The sequence below is a fragment of the Notolepis coatsorum genome (genome assembly GCF_963971535.1).
Source record: "Notolepis coatsorum genome assembly, chromosome: 4".
In the NCBI taxonomy this organism is placed as follows: Eukaryota; Metazoa; Chordata; class Actinopteri; order Aulopiformes; family Paralepididae; genus Notolepis; species Notolepis coatsorum.
The window spans coordinates 85,294,761-85,314,868 of record NC_140168.1 but is presented as its reverse complement, the minus strand read 5'-3'; the positions used below and the strand labels follow the sequence as shown (position 1 = coordinate 85,314,868).

General features: G+C 47.0%; 1 protein-coding gene across 1 annotated transcript in view; it reads right to left on the bottom strand.

Annotated features, from left to right (window-relative positions):
• Positions 1-20,108, bottom strand: part of LOC311226591 (zinc finger protein 385D-like) — a gene marked incomplete at its 5' end in the record, with an annotated part of 139,405 nt that overhangs the window by 42,875 nt on the left and 76,422 nt on the right. Inside the window, 2 exons of the mRNA XM_084312011.1 lie at positions 2,431-2,572; positions 19,672-19,779. Of these exons, the coding sequence (XP_084168137.1) occupies positions 2,431-2,572; positions 19,672-19,779 (250 nt within the window). The remainder of the gene's footprint in view (positions 1-2,430; positions 2,573-19,671; positions 19,780-20,108) is intronic.

Here is a 20,108-nt window from a genome sequence, read left to right as displayed (position 1 = left end):
TGTCCTGAGTCCCCTCCTCGACTCCCTGTACACACATGACTGTGTGGCACAGCGGAACAACAACACAATCATCAAATTTGATGACACAGTAGTGGTGGGCCTGATCTCTGCTAACGACGAGAGGGCCTACCTGGAAGAGGTAGAGAATCTGTCGCAGTGGTGTCAGGAGAACTGCCTCTCCCTGAACGTCAGCAAAACAAAAGAGATGATTGTGGACTTCAGGAGGTCGGGGGTCAAGGACTACAGCCCCCTCAGCATCGACGGGGCACCAGTTGAGAGAGTGAACAGTTTCAAGTACCTAGGAGTCCACATATCCGAAGACTTGACATGGACCACACACATTGACAGTGTTGTGAAGAAGGCACGGCAACGCCTCTACTTCCTCAGGCACCTAAGGAAGTTCCAAGTCAGTCAGAAGATCCTTAAGAACTTCTACTCATGCACAATAGAGAGCATCCTGACTGGCAATATCACCTCCTTGTTTGGGAATAGCACCGCACAAGACTGCAGCAGACTACAGAGAGTGGCCCGTTCAGCCGAACGCACAATTGGAGGGGGGCTTCCCACCCTCCAGAACATTTACAACAAGCGGTGCATGGGTAAGGCCAAGAGAATTATCAAAGACTCCAGCCACCCAAACAACTGCCTCTTTGAACTGCTGCGGTCAGGCAAGCGATACCGGAGTCTCATGGCAAGCACAGAAAGACTCAGAAGAAGCTTCTATCCCCAGGCCATCAGGTTGCTCAACGAACAATAACACTATGCAACAACCATCAAAAGCACTCACCGCACACACATCCACACACACACACTCACTTTAAACAAACAACTCACTGCAGCACCCACTCTACACACTTTAGAACACCTAAACACACTTTATATTTATTGGCAAAGAATTTGCACTACAACCCATACCTCAGTACACCTTACTGTAAATTGTACCTCATCCCATTTCTGCTTTGCACTATATAGTATATTGTAATTAGTATATTGTATAGTATATTGTATGGTGGTATCAGTTACTTCTACTCTGCATTGAACATTGTACTGTACATATGTACATACTGAACACTTGTGTCTACGTACGTGACTTCTATTTTATACTTGCTATACTTATTTTATTTTATACTTATCCTTTTGTCTAGCACAGTCTCTGGAGCGTAACAGAAAGAAGCATTTTGTATAAAAGTATTCTGTACTTCTGTATGACAACTATTAAAGAAACTTGAATTTGAAACACACACACACACACACACACACACACACACACACACACACACACACACACACACACACACACACACACCTTCACACACAGACTGTATCTGTTTGATCAAACAAACTGTTTATCTCAGGAGGCTGGTGGATGGTAGGGATGAACTCGGTGAATATTCATGCAGAGAGAGAGGAGGAGGAGGATGATAAGTCTTCATCCCCCACAGAGTGAAGCCCCGGGGAGCTCGTCGGTGCAGAAATCCACCCTAAAACACAAGTCACGTCATGTTATCTCTCATGATTTCCCGACAGAGAGACAAGACTATGGTGATGATGTCATCGAGAGACTGAACCTGGAGCAGATTGAATTGATTGATTGAAAACTTTATTAACAGATTGCAGAATGGGTACAATACAGTACGGCTCGTTACACGCAATTGTTAAGGGGATGCAGACCAGAGAAAGACTTTCATCTTGTTTACATCAGGGTCCCCCAGGGTTCCCAGCTGCTCTGTAGATGGTGAATAGTGGAACACACCCTGGGACGTTATCACAGTAACCATGGTGATTTTACTGGGATGGAAGTACATCTTCTGATTCAGAGCTGTAAGCCATACGTTAAAATAAAACTCATACTGTCACAGATGTTGACTGAACTATCCAAGATATTTGGAACATTGGACCTCATGCACTGGGCAAGTATGTGCTTCAATCTCCTCTGTGCATGTGTTTATGGATCTCTCTTTCTCTCTTGCTCTCTCTGTCCCCCCCCCCTCTCTCTCTCTCTCTGTCTCTCCCCCCCCTCTCCTCTCCCCCCCCTCTCCTCTCTCTCCCCCCCTCTCTCTCTGTCTCCCCCCCCCTCTCTCTCTCTCTCTCTCTCTCCTCTCTCTCTCTCTCTCTCTCTCTCTCTCTCTCTTTGTCCCTCTCATCCCCCCTATCTCTCTCTCTCTCTCCCCCTCTCTCTCTCTCTCTCTCTCTCTCTCTCTCTCTCTCTCTCTCTCTCTCTCTCTCTCTCTCTCTCTCTCTCTCTCTCTCTCTCTCTCTCTGTCTCCCCTCCCTCTCTCTCTCTATGTCTCTCTCTCTACCTCCCCCCCATCTCTCCCTCTCTCTCTCTCTCTCTCTCTCTCTCTCTCTCTCTCTCTCCTCTCCCCCCATCTCTCCCTCTCTCTCCCCCCCCCTCTCTCTATCACTCCCAAACACACAGTGACATCATACCTCCTGAAGCAGCGCTGGAGGGCTGAGGGCAGGGTGGCGAGACACTCGGGGACGTGGTTTCCTTGGCGACCGTGTCCACAGTGTCCAGCGTGTTCAGCCTCTTGGCGTGTCTGGTTCCACTGTAGTGGGAAGACGCCTGGGCCTGCAGAGAGACACCAGGGAGACACGGAGGAGGAGGAGACGCATTATTGATCAGAATCAGAATCAGAATCAGAAAGGTCTTTATTGCCAAGTAGTTTGATTTGGTCATTTGGTGCGACATTAACGGACAGACACAATTACGGTAGAATAAAATAAAAGGTAGAATAAAATAAAATGGAATATAAACTCAATTCTATAAAATTGAAGTACAATAGAATATAATGGAATTATAAAATGAAATTGGCCAGGGCTGTACAATTGTACACTATGTGGTCCAGTATATACTGTACACTAATTACAATAAAAAATAAAAATAACAACACAGTGGGATGGAATATTTAACAGGGCTGTGCAATTGAGCAGTAATGTGCAAAAAGTATGAACAGTGAAGTATGAAGAAGTATGAAGAGTTTTGATTGTACAAATAGTCCCATAAGGGGGGGGGGGGCCTTGTTGATGAGGCCCACTGCAGATGGGTAGAAGCTGTCACACAGGGTGATGGGGTTGAGTGGGGCTGGGGTCTTTCTGGAGTCCACAACCATCTCCAGTGTCTTAAGAGCGTTGAGCTCCAGATTGTTCTGGCTGCACTGGAAAATATTTAAAACATTTCAAATGAAACCCACGTCCAGATTATGATAATGCGCCGGAACACATGGCGATGGCAGACACCACCCGATAGTACGAGTTTCTAAGTGCCCTCTGTGTTGCTCTTCTCAAGAAGCAACGCTGCTGCATTTTGCAATTAGTGATAATGAGATAAAGAACCAGGCTGACTGCTGCTGTGGGGTCAACAACTCCTTCAGACTCACATCCAGGTGCCTTAAATAAATGCATGAAAATGCTCTCTCAGGGTGATATAGTATCAACTTCAACTTCAACTTCAAACTACTTTATTTTCCTTTCGGAACTTCATTGGTGCAGTGGTTAAAAGACAAACACACAGTCACAATACATAGACACTCACCACTATAAAAGACATTAAAAAACACTAACTACATTAAAACTACAGTAAAAAATACCACTATAAAACACCAACTACATTAAAACTACAGTAAAAAAGACCAGTATAAAACACCAACTACATTAAAACTACAGTACTTAAAAGCATGATATATTAAAATCCATGTGGAGCAATTCTATATGTATTGTATATAAATAATAAGCAATAATAATACAGATGATATGCGTCCATCAGGTGGAAGGGGAGTCTATTGTTAAATAGTCCAACGTCCTTGGGGGGAGGGGGGGCAGTCCGGCCTAGGTGTTCAGCAGTCTGATGGAGGTAGGCACGAAGCTAACTAAGCCCCTTTTATTCAGTGTCGAAGCTCTGTATCGGCGGCCTGAGGGCATTCGTTTGTAATGAGTGTGAAGGGTGTGTGTGTTGTGTGTACATATATTCCATGTATGTGAAAGGCAGAACTTGAGAATACCTCTTTGTAAACACACTCTTTATTAAAATAATGGCAGTGAGGCTTTCGGTACAGTAAATGCAGGCCAAGGTCACATCTGCTTGTGTATGTAAACAAAGACGCACACCGTGGCCACGGCGTGATGTGAAGAGGCCGAGCAAGATTGCAGTGTAAACCGTGTAAAAATAAAAGAGCCATGTCTCAATAGCTGTGAACGGCGATGAGGATGAGCCTGTATTATGCCGAATGAGCGGGAGGCTGGCGCTTCTCTGCGTCTGTGTTTCTTTTCTTTTTTTTCAGACTCCATTCTGAGAACTCTCTGCAACCTTCAGCCAGAGATATTTTAAAAGGGCGGCTTACAGTGAAGACGTGACCTGGCTGTGTAACATCTGCCACCGCTGTGCATCACTGTAGATAAATCATTCTGCGTCATGATGATGATGATGATGATGAATAGTTTATTTTCGGTCTTTGTTTACAGATAAATCAAAAACACACATGTGTGGACTTTCAAAAGGAAAAGAAAAAATCACAAATACATATTCAAAGTAAACACAAATCCAAACTCAATGACCGAAAAAAGGAATAGGCTGAAGCACATGCTTATTTTTGCCTATATCCTTTACAATTCTTAAAAACGAAATATACTAGGGCGGCTACGTGGCGTAGTGGGCAAGGCGCTCGCCACGAAATGCTGGAGACGCTCGGCTCGTCAGTTCGAGCCCAGCGCTCCACATTTGCTTCAGTTTAGCTGGTCGTCCGTACTAATACACATTGGCCGTATTAGGGGGTGGGAAACTGATGGGTGGGGATCGGGCGTTGTGGACAGCGACTCCTACAGGTCGGTTGGTGCGCCTGCGCAGTAGAATCAGGAAGTGTCGGGGGCAGCGTGAGCCTTCCACGCGTTACTCCTCGCCACTGAGAGATCGAGCTGCGCAGGTGAAAAGATGCGACTGCTGTTACCTCAAGTACCGGAGGGGACTTGTGCTATGTATGACTTAGTCCACATTGCAGCCGGCTTGTGGGAGGCAAGAAACAGCGTCCGTGACAGGGGAGGGTTGAATTGGATGATACGAAATTGGGATGGGAGAAAATATAGAAAAATGGGAGAAAAAGTGGATAAAAAAAAAAAAACGAAATATACTTTAATATAACAAAGAAAAACTTAAAATATGCCGCTAGATATAGTTAAATTTTTTTCATTCTTTTTTAAGAGAAAAAAAAAAGAAAGAAATGTTTGATGTTTTACTCAAAACTGTACTCCTGAATTATTTGATCCTTCAGGGCCTTTTTAAATCTCCCCTGAGAAGTGCACAACTTCAACCCGTCACTGAGACTATTTCACAATCTAACTCCCAAGATTGAAACACATCTAGCTTTTACATTAGTTCTTACCTTTTTACATGTTTTAAGAATACACAACCCTCTTAAATTATACTTTCCTTCTCTTGGTTGAAAGAGATCATCAGGATCCATCGCTACAGAAACATCATTAATACACTGTAAACAGTTTTTTGATTTTATATATATATATAAATGTATTTTTTTCTCTGATAGTATCTTATTTAAAAATAAATTGTATTCTATTTCTTTTTGAGCTTTCTCTATTTTTCACCCATCCCAATTGAATCGTTATGCCAATTCCCTTCCTGGTGGTTGCACACACTGTCGGCCTGGGGAGGGTGTAGAACTACCACATGCCTCCTCCGATACATGTGGAGTTGCCCGCCGCTTCTTTTCACCTGACAGCGAGGAGTTTCACTGGGGGAACGTAATGCGTGCAGAGGTTCACGCTATTTCCCCCCCATATCCTCTCCCTGCTGAACAGGCGTCCCGACCGACCAATAGGAATTGCAGTTTACAACGACCTGGACACACATACCCCACCGGCTTCCCACCCGCTAACACTGCCAATTGTGTTAGTAGGGACAACTGAAGGTCTAAGCACTGGGGTGGCTGGGTAGTATGGAGGTCTAAGCACTGATGTAGCTGGGTAGTATGGAGGTCTAAGCACTGGAATGGCTGGGTAGTATGGAGGTCTAAGCACATGTGGTAGTCTACACCCTCCCCAGGCCGACAGAGGAGACATGCGGTAGTCTACACCCTCCCCAGACCGAAAGAGGAGACATGCGGTAGTCTACACCCTCCCCAGAATGACAGAGGAGACATATGTAGTCTACACCCTCCCCAGGCCGACAGAGGAGACATGTGGTAGTCTACACCCTCCCCAGAATGACAGAGGAGACATGTGGCAGTCTACACCCTCCCCAGGCCGACAGAGGAGACATATGTAGTCTACACCCTCCCCAGGCCGACAGAGGAGACATGCGGTAGTCTACACCCTCCCTAAACCGACAGAAGAGACATGTGGTAGTCTACACCCTCCCCAGGCTGACAGAGGAGACATGCGGTAGTCTATACCCTCCCTAGACCGACAGAGGAGACATGCGGTAGTCTACACCCTTCTTAGACTGACAGTAGGGCAGCGCAACGACCAGGAAGGGCATTGACATTGTGACCAAATTGGGGATGGGTTTTGGTGACATGATGAATAAGACATCTTTTTTCATTTTCAGATTTTCATTTCAGCATTTTTTACAGTGCATCACTTCCCCTGGTGTCTTCCTCTCGATGAAAGGTTCCAGATCTACCTCTTTTAAGTTGCAGCATCTGCATCCTATTCCCCATAGAGTCATTATTATTATTATAATTTAAAGACATTTATTTAAAAAAGAATTATAAACAGACAGGTATGAATAATAATGCGACAGGGTCAACTGGAAGGCAAATAAAAAAAAATCTAAAAATAAACAAGGGAAAAAAGTAAACTCCACCACGGTAACCACAGAGATTGGTAGAGAAAACATCCTTTTAACCACTGTTGTGGAATATTTTAAATCAGCCATGACAGTGAACTGTAGACATTTAGATGAGTCAATTTGTATATAAAAATAGAACATATTTCTGTTTCTGTGGCCACAGAGAGAGAGAGTATGCTCAGTTTACAATCAGAGACAAAATGTCTGACCAGAAAGTGAGAAAGAGCTCTGGTCAGACTTACAATAAATACATAATTGACATGACGTGACATGACGAACATAAGATGAACAGATAGGACAAGAAAGGTAAACAAAAATGAACAAAGAAGAGAAAATGAAAACAAAAGATGGGTTTAGGGGCTTTGTCGTGTCTCACACGAGACTGGAGAGACAAGATTAACAAGAAAAGAACCTTGGACGTGTCATATCTACGTCAAACTGTTGTGGCCCTTGGCCGTTGTTTTAAGAACATACACCAGACTGTCGCCTAGGTGACTTGACTAGTTAAACTAGTTGAAGCTTTGTACAGAGAAATATGTATTTAAAATACAGATCTTATGAACATGATAATATTTTCGATCACACCACTTTCGGCGGCAGAGGTGTTGTTTGTGTGAGCCGCGTTCTCGCCCAGTTCCTACTGCACTCACGGTGCGCTGCGGCCGCCTGCACACACTCTGGTTTCGCCAAAAACAAACTAAAGTTTGCCCGAGGGGAAGCAACGGTTGTGTGATTGGATGATCGGGAAAATGGGGCGGGGCTTAAGATAGGTCGTGATATTATCGACCAAAATCACATTTGCTTTAGTTATGTCTGGAGCGGACGATGGCCGACGGAAGGGTCTCTGCACACGTTTGGTACAATATGATCGGTTCCAACGTAAGCAGGGAATATTAATCAATGCCAGAAACTTGAATCCACTTAAAATAATAATTCTGACCGGGGGCCTCATTCATCACAGTGTCCGTTGGCTTCATCCTAGATTCCTTCGTACGATCATTCCAAAGAACAGGATAATAAAAACAAATGAAAATCATACCTACAGTGTAGCATTCATACGTTAGGTAATGATAGTCATTAGTTTTAGTTTGTACTGTGGCAACAGAAAACTGGAGAGAACTCGTGTAAACCTGTGATTTTGACATCAACATGACTTGTTAATAAATCACAACTCTGGCTTGGATTTGGTCCTGAAGTTCATAATTTGTGGTTAAAAGCAGGCTACTTTTAGAAAGCTCATCCTGTATGAAACAGACACCAACAGAGAGATCAGGACGGAGCTTCAGGGGGGCCGCCAGCTGGGATGTTGCTATGGTGATATGACACTAAAACCTCTCTGACCCTTCCTCTGATCCATTCATGTAAAGTTCATTAATGTAACTTCATTTAGTAGGTGGCAGTGTTGTAGTCCTCGAGTCCGGGTCCTGGACTGATTTTCAGGACTCGTGACTCGACTTGGACTTGAGCACTGCACTGATGACTCAGACTTGGACTTGGACTCGAGCATCGACTGCATTTAAAACAAAATTGCAATAGGCCCTAATCATTTGGCATAAGATATTGATGGCTAGTGCATTTGTTTGGCTATTGTGTCACAAAGTAAATAAACTCCCTTTGAAATGGTGACCGCTGTGTCATTTATGTTTAATAGTAGACCTTTTTATATTTGTATGTCAGCTCTTTGACCGCCAGAGTGGAGTGGACTCAACCTTGATGACTTGGACTCGGACTAGGCTAATGGGGACTCGACTCTGACTCGACTCTGGCTCTTCTTTGGTGACTCAGACTTGGACTCAGACTTGAACACTGGGGACTCAAGACTCGACTCGGACTTGAGATTTGGTGACTCGACTACAACACTGGTGGTGAACTGGTTCTCTGTGTATGACTGATAACGTGTAGTACCTTGTTAGCGATCAGTGGCGTGTGGTCAGTTATGTCATCATGTAACAGCCTTATTATTTTAAGATGATCATATAATATGACGTGATTAACCCTTTCACAACCACACTACAGAAGGTTAACCCTTTTACTACCACACTACAGACGGTTAACCTTTCACTACCACACTACAGACGGTTAACCGTCTGTAGTGCGGTTAACCGTCTGTAGTGTGGTAGTAAAAGGGTTAACCTTCTGTAGTGTGGCAGTGAAAGGGTTAACCTTCTGTATTGTCGCAGTGAAAGGGTTAACCCTTTGGTAGTGTGGCAGTGAAAGGGTGAAAACTGTTCATGAACATTGAGAGTTTGTCTATTTTATAGGCATCAATGGGACAACCCGTTCATACCAGCAGTAAACACTGGTTATTTCACGGGGTAACCAAGTCTTTATGAAAAAGGAGTATAAGTTGTTTATATGTCTCTGAACAACATTCCTGTATTGTCATTGTGTTCAGCAAATAAAGCATTTCCAGTTGCTCTTTTGTTTCAGTTTTTTCTATTCTAATTTGTGGGTCCCCAAGGCAGTTATGGTTAGAGAGCAACTCCTGCTGAGTCACATCCAGGTATGTAATGAAAATGCTCTCAGAGGTGCACTCATTCCACGGACAAGGACAGGCACTCGGAGAACACAACCTCAAAACCTTAAATAACCTTAGAGACGGCGGCTACGTGGCGTAGTGGGCAAGGCGCTCACCACGAATACTGGAGACGCTGGGCTCGCCTGTTCGAGCCCAGCGCTCCACATTGCTTTCAGTTTAGCTGGTCGTCCGTACTAATACACATTGGCCGTATTAGGGGGTGGGAAACTGATGGGTGGGGATCGGGCGTTGTGGACAGCGACTCCTACAGGTCGGTTGGTGCGCCTGCGCAGTAGAATCAGGAAGTGTCGGGGGCAGCGTGAGCCTCCCACGCGTTACTCCTCGCCACTGAGAGATCGAGCTGCGCAGGTGAAAAGATGCGACTGCTGTTACCTCAAGTACCGGAGGGGACTTGTGCTATGTATGACTTAGTCCACATTGCAGCCGGCTTGTGGGAGGCCAGAAACAGCGTCCGTGACAGGGGAGGGTTGAATTGGATGATACGAAATTGGGATGGGAGAAAATATAGAAAAAATGGGAGAAAAAGTGGATAAAAAAAAAAAAAAAAAAAACGTAGAGACGAGACACGAGGCGGCACAAGGCTCCCTTCAGTGAACTCAACGATCCTAGAGAGAGAGGTGTGTACATGTATGCAAGAAATAAAAACACTCCAAAGCGACAGAATAGCCGCCATACCCATAGTGCCATAGATATAATTATATCACCAGATGACTCACCCGCGCTGCTGGCCAACGGAGACCGATGTTGTCACATGGCGGCCATCTTGCGTAGGTGGAGCACACCCACTCATAACATGTCTATGGTGCATGTACTATGGAAATAACCATAGCTTGCAAAAATGTTTACCGTTTTGTTTGTTAAAAACGTCAGAGATGTAGTTATCATACTGCATACTTATAATGGAGTTTCATACTTTTTTTTTAAATAAAAATTAAAAAAACTCTTCCAAGCAGGAATCATAGCCACGTTAACCCTTTCACTGCTGCACTACGAAAACGGTTAACCCTTTCACTGCCACACAACAGCAGGTTAACGACCGTCGGTTGTGTTATAGTAAAGGGTTAACCTTCTGTCATGTGGCAGTGAAAGGGTTAATATCGTTTCTAATAAACCAAACTGTTTCTAAATCCGACAAGATTTCAGCGAGTATTTTTGTTTGTGCAGATCATCACACCTGTTAAGCTGTAGCCCTATTCCGCCTAAAGGTACATGCCCAAGTAAATGGAAGATTGCTCAACTTCTACAAGGTCAATTAGCATGTTATTGGTATCTAGGGGACAATATTGTGTCTGTTACTAGGCTTGAGTAAATTTGTGATGAAACAAACATGAATATAAATTATGATTTTTTTGCATCTTTGCCGGTGAATAACACCATGAGAACATTGAGGTTCTTTTGATTCCGCTCACTGAGCTCATTCAGCACCTTCTTGAGATGAAGTCTACAAAAAATCTAAGCAAATGAATAAAGGGAAGATGATTAAACAGAAGCATTTGTAGATATAGTAATAAATTATAATCCATTTTAATATTTGACCTTGAACTTGTTCTTGACCTTATTATGGCCAAATCATACATCTATGGACCTTGAACTTGATCTTGACCTTATTATGGCCAAATCATACATCTATGGATAGGGGAAAAGCTCCTCTTTCCAATGGCAGGGTTGAATCTGGATTTAGTCATTTCCTCGTGGTTTTACGATAAAATATATATATTTAGCATTTTCAGATAAATTCTTATTTTCGGTAAATCTTAAAAACATACACTTTGACTGCTGTTTTTATAGGGTTAAGGTATTTTCTCTTGGCTACATTTGAAAAAGAGACACAACATACTCTTAACATCCAAGGGCCCACATGTGGGCCCTCTTGAGGGCAATTCGCGTCACGCTACTTTGCCGACCTCTAGCGGCTCGGGTGTGCATTTCTTTTAATACAATATATATATGGAATTCATTTCAGGCGACAAAATCCGTTCAGCGTTTCTCGAGCTACATGGCGTTATGTAAGGCGTGCGCCAAAGTACACGGCAGAGTACAAAGTAAACTGGGCTCTAGCTCCATCAATCATTTGGCAATCTCGAAACATTTTGCACAGGGTTGTAGCCAATGAGTGTGGCTTTCCAATGATACCCCACGTGGGGATCTAATACAGTCTGTATTGATCGATTTATGATAACTGTAACTGAGGGGTACAATTCCCTGACTGTATTACTAGATATGATACTTACTACCACTACCTTTGTACTTAATATTCGGCCACCCAGTACACGGCATAAATATATTATGATGAACACTATCACGTAGATGAAACGGATCCAACACAAATGTACGAATTAGAAATAGGTCTTTATTTCTACACAGCGATGGTGTGTAGAGCAAGCACTTAATCAAATCAATCACATTTATGAATGGGAATTAGTATGCACTTTTATGGCAAGAGTATTCGTCGGTATATCAATAGAGAATGTCCAATCTCTGAAGGCGCAGGTGGTACATATACGACCTGGAATAGTTTAAGGAATAACAGCAATGATACTTTAATGATTATATACTGGATACGCTAGGGGGGGTTAATCCAGTCGCTTGTAAGCCGACAGGAGTAGGAGGGGGGGGGGGTAGAATCCGGCTGCCTCATCCGGCCAAGGGTATCCCAGGTGAACCCACTGTAGTGCCGTTCAATGCGCCGGCGATCCTTGGACCACAGATGAAAGCAGGTGGACTCTTTGTGGGCCGGCGTTCTCCGGTCCACGGAGGAGAGACGTGAAGCGACCTCGTCTTGCAGAGCGTCTCCTCACCTTGCGTCCTCTCCAGGGGGGGGGGGGGGTTCCAACACACGGCAGTGTCGGGGGTCTTTATCCATGGAATAATCAAAGTATACAAAGCATAATCCGTGCCTGGGAAGGCGGGCTGTCGTCGGTAGAATAATCCGGTATACAGGTCCACTCGCTCGTCGGCTCTGGGGCTCCTCGGGTGCAGCTTCACGTGGGGTCAACCACCCTGGATAAGCAGCCAGTTCTCTGCCCGAAACGATGGGGTACTGACTACGGTAGTATTCTCACCGCACGAAGCACTATATATTAACAGACTATTATTAGCTTAATAGACTACGTCCAACTCGACGATATAGTGCCAAATATGACTATTCAAATATTAATATACACGATGTCTCAATACCGATGGTAGGCGAACTTGGCCTTACTCCCACACGTGGCGTCGCGGGGAGGCTTTACGTCTGTGACTCTATTGGAGGGTAAGAAACTGGACTGAAAAGAAAGTCCTACTTTAGTAGCGCAGTATATATACGCATTATGAACAAATAGTCCCATTAGTGGTGCGGTAGTCAGATTCCTACGCGGAACTAGGACTTGTTCGTACATGTGGAGCGGTACGTTTGAACTGGGTCTGAGGGGTATGGCAGCCTGGCACCAAGGTCTCGACCAATAGTAGAATGGAGACTATTATGGGATGTTCAGTAGGCTAGAATGGATATTCAATGCATATTGTACAAGGAATATACAAGGGATATCAGGGAATATTAGAGAATATACAAATACAATTAAATATATATATATAATTAAATATATATATTCGGTTTAATCTGGCCCTTCACAACAGCCACCCCCTGATTGGTCCCAGACCTAATCAGTTAAACAGAGACAGATTAATCGCGTTGTCTATTTACACATAAGGGTTTGCTGTAGGGGTCAGTCAACTTCACAAAGTCATAGGGTTATAGGGTCATGGTCATCATCGATTGTGTCTGGGAGTCGGGGCAGTTCTATGAGCCTCGCCACGGGACCGGTGTAAGTGCGACCCTGGACGAGCACTTCAGCTGCTCGGACCTTGCCGTCGGCACCGGTGATCACTTTGCTTACGCGGCCGGCCGGCCACATAGCTCTGGGCAGTGATTGATCAATAATCATGACGACTGTTCCTTCTGTCAAATTGTCTCTCTGGGCTCGCTGCAGTAGAAGCAATTCTGCTTCCTCGTAGTTAGCTGCTGACATATCAGCGGGGGACTTGCACTCCGGGTGGTACCGCAGGAATGTTCTTTGTTGTGCACTCTCTATGGACGTGCAATCGTCTATGTTAGGGTCGGTGGAGGCTACGGTGCTCAATCCACAGAACACAGACTTCTTATTTTCCACCTCCTCTGGACTTGCTTCCCTCGGGATAGGCCTGGGCCACTGTCCTTCCGGGAGTCTTAGGAATGCGGGGCCGTCACTGTAAGCATTGTGACGGGTGAGGTCATCCAGGGGCATCCCCCGGGTGATGACGTCAGCTGGGTTCTGTTTTGTATCAACGTAGCGCCACTCTGTTTCTCCGGTTAACTCTTCGGTTAAGTCTTGAATCTCGGTGACTCTGACTCCCACGAAGACTTTGTACTTGCATGAGTCCGATTTGATCCAGGCGAGTACCGTCGTGGAATCTGACCACAGGATTGTTCTAGACACCGGTATGGTGAGCTCACGTTGGATGAGCGTGGCTAGGTGCGCTCCGGCTAGGGCTGCGCAGAGCTCTAGACGTGGGATAGATTGTTGCTTGCGTGGGGCTATTCTCGAGCGGGCGAGGACAAATGCTGTGTAGATCTCTCCCCCTTCTCTTGGGCCCGCAAGTAGGCTACTGATCCGTATGCGACCTCTGAGGCGTCACTGAAGACGTGTAAGTCCATTTTACATGTCTCTGGCCTCACCGTGGGTGGGAAGTAGCTTCGGCGCATATTAACGCCTGGGAGTGAGTGGAGCTCCATATCCCACTCTCTCCAGGTGGATGCAAGGTGTGCGGGAATGGGGTCGTCCCAGCCCTGGTCCTTGTCCCACAATGCTCGTACAATCATTTTTGCCCTGGTGGTGTACGGTAGAATACATCCTAGCGGGTCATATTGTCGGGCGAGTGTTGTGTACACACTCCGTCTGGTGGTCGGCGCCGCCGCCGGCCTTCCCTGCTCCGTAGTCAGGGGCTTGTGTCTGTAGTGAAGCGAATCTGTTTTGAATTGCCACACCAATCCCAGGGTCATCTCCTGGGCTTCTCCCGGGATTGTAGCCATCCAGGTCTCGCTGCTGGCTGCCTTGTCCTCGGAGGAGAGGCTGCGCAGTACTTGCGGATCGCTGCTGGCCCACTGCCTGAGATCAAAGCCGCCTTTGATCAATGAGGCGCAGAGTTTAATCAGGAGAGCCTCGGCTTCTTCTTGGGTTGAAAGGCTTTGTAGACAGTTGTCTACGTAGAAGCTGTTCTTTACGCTGTGTCGGACCTCTTCGTCCGCTGCTGGGTCCTCTACTACATGTTTCTGTAGTGCAAATGTAGCACAGCAGGGGCTGCACGTCGTTCCGAAGGGGAGGACTTCCCATTGGTAGATGGCTGGGTGCTCATCTCCTGGCTTCTCTCTCCATAGGAACCGTAACAGGGGCTTGTCCGCCTCTACTAATCTCACCTGCAGGAACATTCCTTTAATGTCCCCGCTGATGGCCACCTTTTCCTGGCGGAAGCGGAGTAGAACGCCGAGTAGGGAGGGGCCGAGTGTGGGACCGGGCAGTAACTCTTTATTCAGATTTTGGGATCCGATCTGGTAGCTGCAGTTAAATACTATGCGGTCTTTACCGTTGTGATGGACCTTGTGGTGAGGCACGTACCACGATTCAGTGGTCTGGTCAGCCTCTTTAATGTCCATCTTTGTGACGTGTCCCGCTGTGATGAGCTTCTCAATCTCAGCGCGGTATACACTCTCTTGGGCGGGGTTCTTGGCTAAGCGCCGCTCCGTGTTCAGCAGGTACCGTTCTGTGGCGTCTGTCTTGGCGTGGAAAGTAGGCATTCCTTCTCGCCGCAGGAGTGGCGTGGCGTATCTCAACACGCCGTTGACCGGGACTCTCTTGGTCCCTGTCTCGAGGAGGTGAATGGCGTAAATGTCATCTTTAGAGCGAATGTCTTTCTTTCCGTTCTTAAAGGGCATTTGTTCCAAGGTCCATAGCCGCTCTACGTGTTGCAGGAGTGCGGTTTCTCCCTCCGTGACTCGGGAGTGGAGACATCTAGTGGCTGTACTTCGGTTGAGAGATTTGGCGAGCGGGCCTTGGAGAGTCCATCCCAAACGGGTCTCGACTGCTGCAGGACAGCCTCGGGGTCCGGTATGAACCCGGTCTATCGGGACAATGAGGTCTGCATGGTCGGAGCCTATCAACAGGGTCGGCATAGCATTGTCTATGAGCGGGATCGGTAACTTGCGCAGATGTGCATATTTCTCCATCAGCTTGGCGACGGGGTATGTGTACCGCGACAGTCCTATTTCTTGGCTGGTGAAAGCGTCTGTAATCTGGTACCGTCGCTCAGGCTGGCCGCTTGCTGCGATAGAGAATGAGACATTCTCGCCCTTTATCGTCTTCAAATCTCGTCTTATTGTCCGAATTGTCATTTGGGTTTCGCTTCCCCGCAGCCCTAGCTGGGCCGCAGCGGAGGCGAGCAGCAGGGTCTTCTCTGACCCGTCATCAAGGACGGCGTAAGTGTCCAGGACTTTATTCTGGTAGCTTAGTGTCACACTCACTACTTTTAGGAGTACTCGGGCTCCACTGCTGCTGGCGGGATCGATGTACATGACGCTCGCTTTGCTGCTGGATGGTGCGGGTGAAGGGCGCCGTCTGTTACTGTCGTGAAGTATGTCCAGATGGGCTCCATCGCACTTGGTGCACCTTTTCTTTAAGCGGCATTCGGCTGCCATGTGTGAGCGCGCACAGCGAAAACAGCGCTTGTTGGACTTTATCCATTGACTTGCTTCCTCCGCGTTCAGCTTGGGGAAGGAGTCACATTGCGCTAGCCAGTGTTCTTTCTCACAGTAGGGGCACACTATCTTCCACTTCTCCGTTCTGGAGGGGGTACTGTGGCTCCTGCTGCTCGGTACTGACTCCGATTGGTGCATCACAGTCACCGATCTTCTTCCATCATTTAGTCGTCTGGTTCCTTCTCTGGAGCCAGGGGTGCTCCGTCCGAATGTATCTAGCCGTAGGCTGCTGACTTCTCTCGCCAGGAAGTCTGCTAGATCGAGGAGGTTCGGTTCGGGGCCATTCGGGTCTCGGTGGTCCCTCTGTCGCCTAAAACGCTCCTGTCGAGCGGGCGGCAGCTTCTCCAAGATCCTTTCCACATTTGAGTTGGCGTAAAGTTCATGCCTCCCCTTCTCTCTCTGCGCTCCCAACATCCCTACCAGGGACTGCACTCTGATGGACAGGTCGTCCAGTGCTCGATTGTCTATTGCTGGGGGTAAGCGGTCGATGTGTCGGATCTCCTGGATCACGTAATCCCATATGCGCCCATACCTCTGGTCCAATGCTACCAGCGCTGCTGTGTATGGGGTGGTGGAAGTCGCGTAGGCGAGCGCTATATTATGTGCGCGGGGTACCTTTAAGTGCTTCAGTAGGATGGCGTATTTATGGCGTTCATCCAATACATCCACCAACATGGTCTCCAGACACATGCGGAGTTCTGTATACTGGGCCCGGTTCTCTTGGGTGAAGTCGGGTACCATAGGCGTGCCAATGTATGACGCTGACTGTGGATACATCGGCGAGCGTTGGGGGAGAGGCCTCCTAGGCGAGTCTCCTCCCGCTCCTTGGTATGGGCTGGTACCGGCAGTGTACCATGGCCCGCTTGTCCAGGTGCGGTTCCTCGGTGCGGGTCGTGCGTCGTGCTCACCCGTGTATAGAGTCGGGGGTCTGTAGCGCAGCTCCGCGGGAGTATAGCCTGGGCTGTACCGGACCTCCTGGTCCGGTAGAGTACTGTGCTGTCGTCGGGCGTGGTTCTCCTCCTCTTCCTCTTCGTCTTCAGTTAGGTCATCCAGTGCTTGTAGTCTCTGGTTTAGCCTCTCCACAGGATATGCTGCTCCTTCCCGGTTGCTAGGTCTCGCTTGGACCGGTGGGGGGAGGTGGTCTGTGGGGGGTATAGACCTCGTCTGTTGGTCAAGTTCAGGGTGGTTTACTCGGCTAGGGGATGCCGCCCTGGAGGTGTGTCTAGACGAGTTCCTGGAGCCTCTGGCGGAGGGAGAGGGTGTTGTCCGTCTGATCAGCTGTTCTATTAGTTGCGCTTGCTGTCTGTCGCGCTCTGCGTCCCGTAGAGCACCAGCAGCTGCTTGCTGGCTGTCTGCTCGGTCTCGGGCCACATTCTCTTCTCTCTGAATGCGTCTTAGTTCTAGACGTATATGCTCTTCTTCGCTCCGCTGCTGGATCTGCAGTCGGTCGCGTTCAGCAGCGGCGTTCAGGCTGATGAGGAAGGCCTGCTGTAGGGTCCTCTCTGCCTCGCTGGGAGAAGGCGGTTGTATAGGGGAGCCTTCCCTCGGGGTACTCCTTGCGGAGCCTTGGAGCTCTATCTCCACGGTGCTCTCCCCGTCTTCTTCCGTGCCGAGTTCTCTCTCGGTAGCGTTGTATTCCTCCCGGGACTCATCGGGGACTACTTCTTCAGTACTGGCGGGGTGTGAAGTCATGTCTGGTTCCCACTGGTCCCCACCGTGAACTTGGTCAGTTACATTAGAGCCCGTAGGGGCCTCTATGGTCGGGGTAGTCTGGGCGTTGGGGTTAGACATACTTTTACTTTCTAGTTTTGCCGCGTTTACTGTTAGTAGAAGACTAGGTTGTTGACTGACAGCGTAGGCCTCTAAGTACTGAGGGAGCCGTCGTTCGCGCTGCGGGCGTTGGTTAGGAGGATCGTTTCGTGGAGTGTTCATCATAGGCCATTTCAATATTAATAACACTATATTAATATTACACTAATTACCCTCCGGCTCGAAGGACCAATTGTAACTGAGGGGTACAATTCCCTGACTGTATTACTAGATATGATACTTACTACCACTACCTTTGTACTTAATATTCGGCCACCCAGTACACGGCATAAATATATTATGATGAACACTGTCACGTAGATGAAACGGATCCAACACAAATGTACGAATTAGAAATAGGTCTTTATTTCTACACAGCGATGGTGTGTAGAGCAAGCACTTAATCAAATCAATCACATTTATGAATGGGAATTAGTATGCACTTTTATGGCAAGAGTATTCGTCGGTATATCAATAGAGAATGTCCAATCTCTGAAGGCGCAGGTGGTACATATACGACCTGGAATAGTTTAAGGAATAACAGCAATGATACTTTAATGATTATATACTGGATACGCTAGGGGGGGTTAATCCAGTCGCTTGTAAGCCGACAGGAGTAGGAGGGGGGGGGGGTAGAATCCGGCTGCCTCATCCGGCCAAGGGTATCCCAGGTGAACCCACTGTAGTGCCGTTCAATGCGCCGGCGATCCTTGGACCACAGATGAAAGCAGGTGGACTCTTTGTGGGCCGGCGTTCTCCGGTCCACGGAGGAGAGACGTGAAGCGACCTCGTCTTGCAGAGCGTCTCCTCACCTTGCGTCCTCTCCAGGGGGGGGGGGTTTCCAACACACGGCAGTGTCGGGGGTCTTTATCCATGGAATAATCAAAGTATACAAAGCATAATCCGTGCCTGGGAAGGCGGGCTGTCGTCGGTAGAATAATCCGGTATACAGGTCCACTCGCTCGTCGGCTCTGGGGCTCCTCGGGTGCAGCTTCACGTGGGGTCAACCACCCTGGATAAGCAGCCAGTTCTCTGCCCGAAACGATGGGGTACTGACTACGGTAGTATTCTCACCGCACGAAGCACTATATATTAACAGACTATTATTAGCTTAATAGACTACGTCCAACTCGACGATATAGTGCCAAATATGACTATTCAAATATTAATATACACGATGTCTCAATACCGATGGTAGGCGAACTTGGCCTTACTCCCACACGTGGCGTCGCGGGGAGGCTTTACGTCTGTGACTCTATTGGAGGGTAAGAAACTGGACTGAAAAGAAAGTCCTACTTTAGTAGCGCAGTATATATACGCACTATGAACAAATAGTCCCATTAGTGGTGCGGTAGTCAGATTCCTACGCGGAACTAGGACTTGTTCGTACATGTGGAGCGGTACGTTTGAACTGGGTCTGAGGGGTATGGCAGCCTGGCACCAAGGTCTCGACCAATAGTAGAATGGAGACTATTATGGGATGTTCAGTAGGCTAGAATGGATATTCAATGCATATTGTACAAGGAATATACAAGGGATATCAGGGAATATTAGAGAATATACAAATACAATTAAATATATATATATAATTAAATATATATATTCGGTTTAATCTGGCCCTTCACAACAATAACCCTACAGCTTAACAGGTTAAAGCAGTAGTCCACTCAAGCAAGATGGCCACCGGTGAACTACGCGGGAGACTCCGCCTTGAGCCATCTAGTCTTTATATATTATATCTATGGCCACACCCACCTCTGAGTTGAACCGGAGTCGGCAGACCCCACAGGAGCTGGGCTTCCTCCAGAGAGGCGTGGCTAAGCTAAAGGCTGGACCAATCAGGGCTTTGTGTATGTGATCCATCTGCAAAGAGAGAGAGAAAAAAATGAGCTGGGGTTTAAGGCAAGGTTTATTCATACATCATGTTTCATATGCAGAAGCAATTCAAATTACTTAACATGATTAAAAATAACTAAACATGAAAAAGCTATTTTCAGAGGAATACATAGTCAAGAGTCTGAAATTTGGACCAACTACATGTAGCACAGTGGTTCTAAAAGAAAATCTGTCACCCCCCCCCCCCCTCCCCTTTGGGCGGACTAACCTTTTTGGGCCCCCCCTCATTGTGCAACCACTTAACAATATAATTCTATCAGTAACAATAACCAAAAGCTGAGGGTAAAAATTATTAA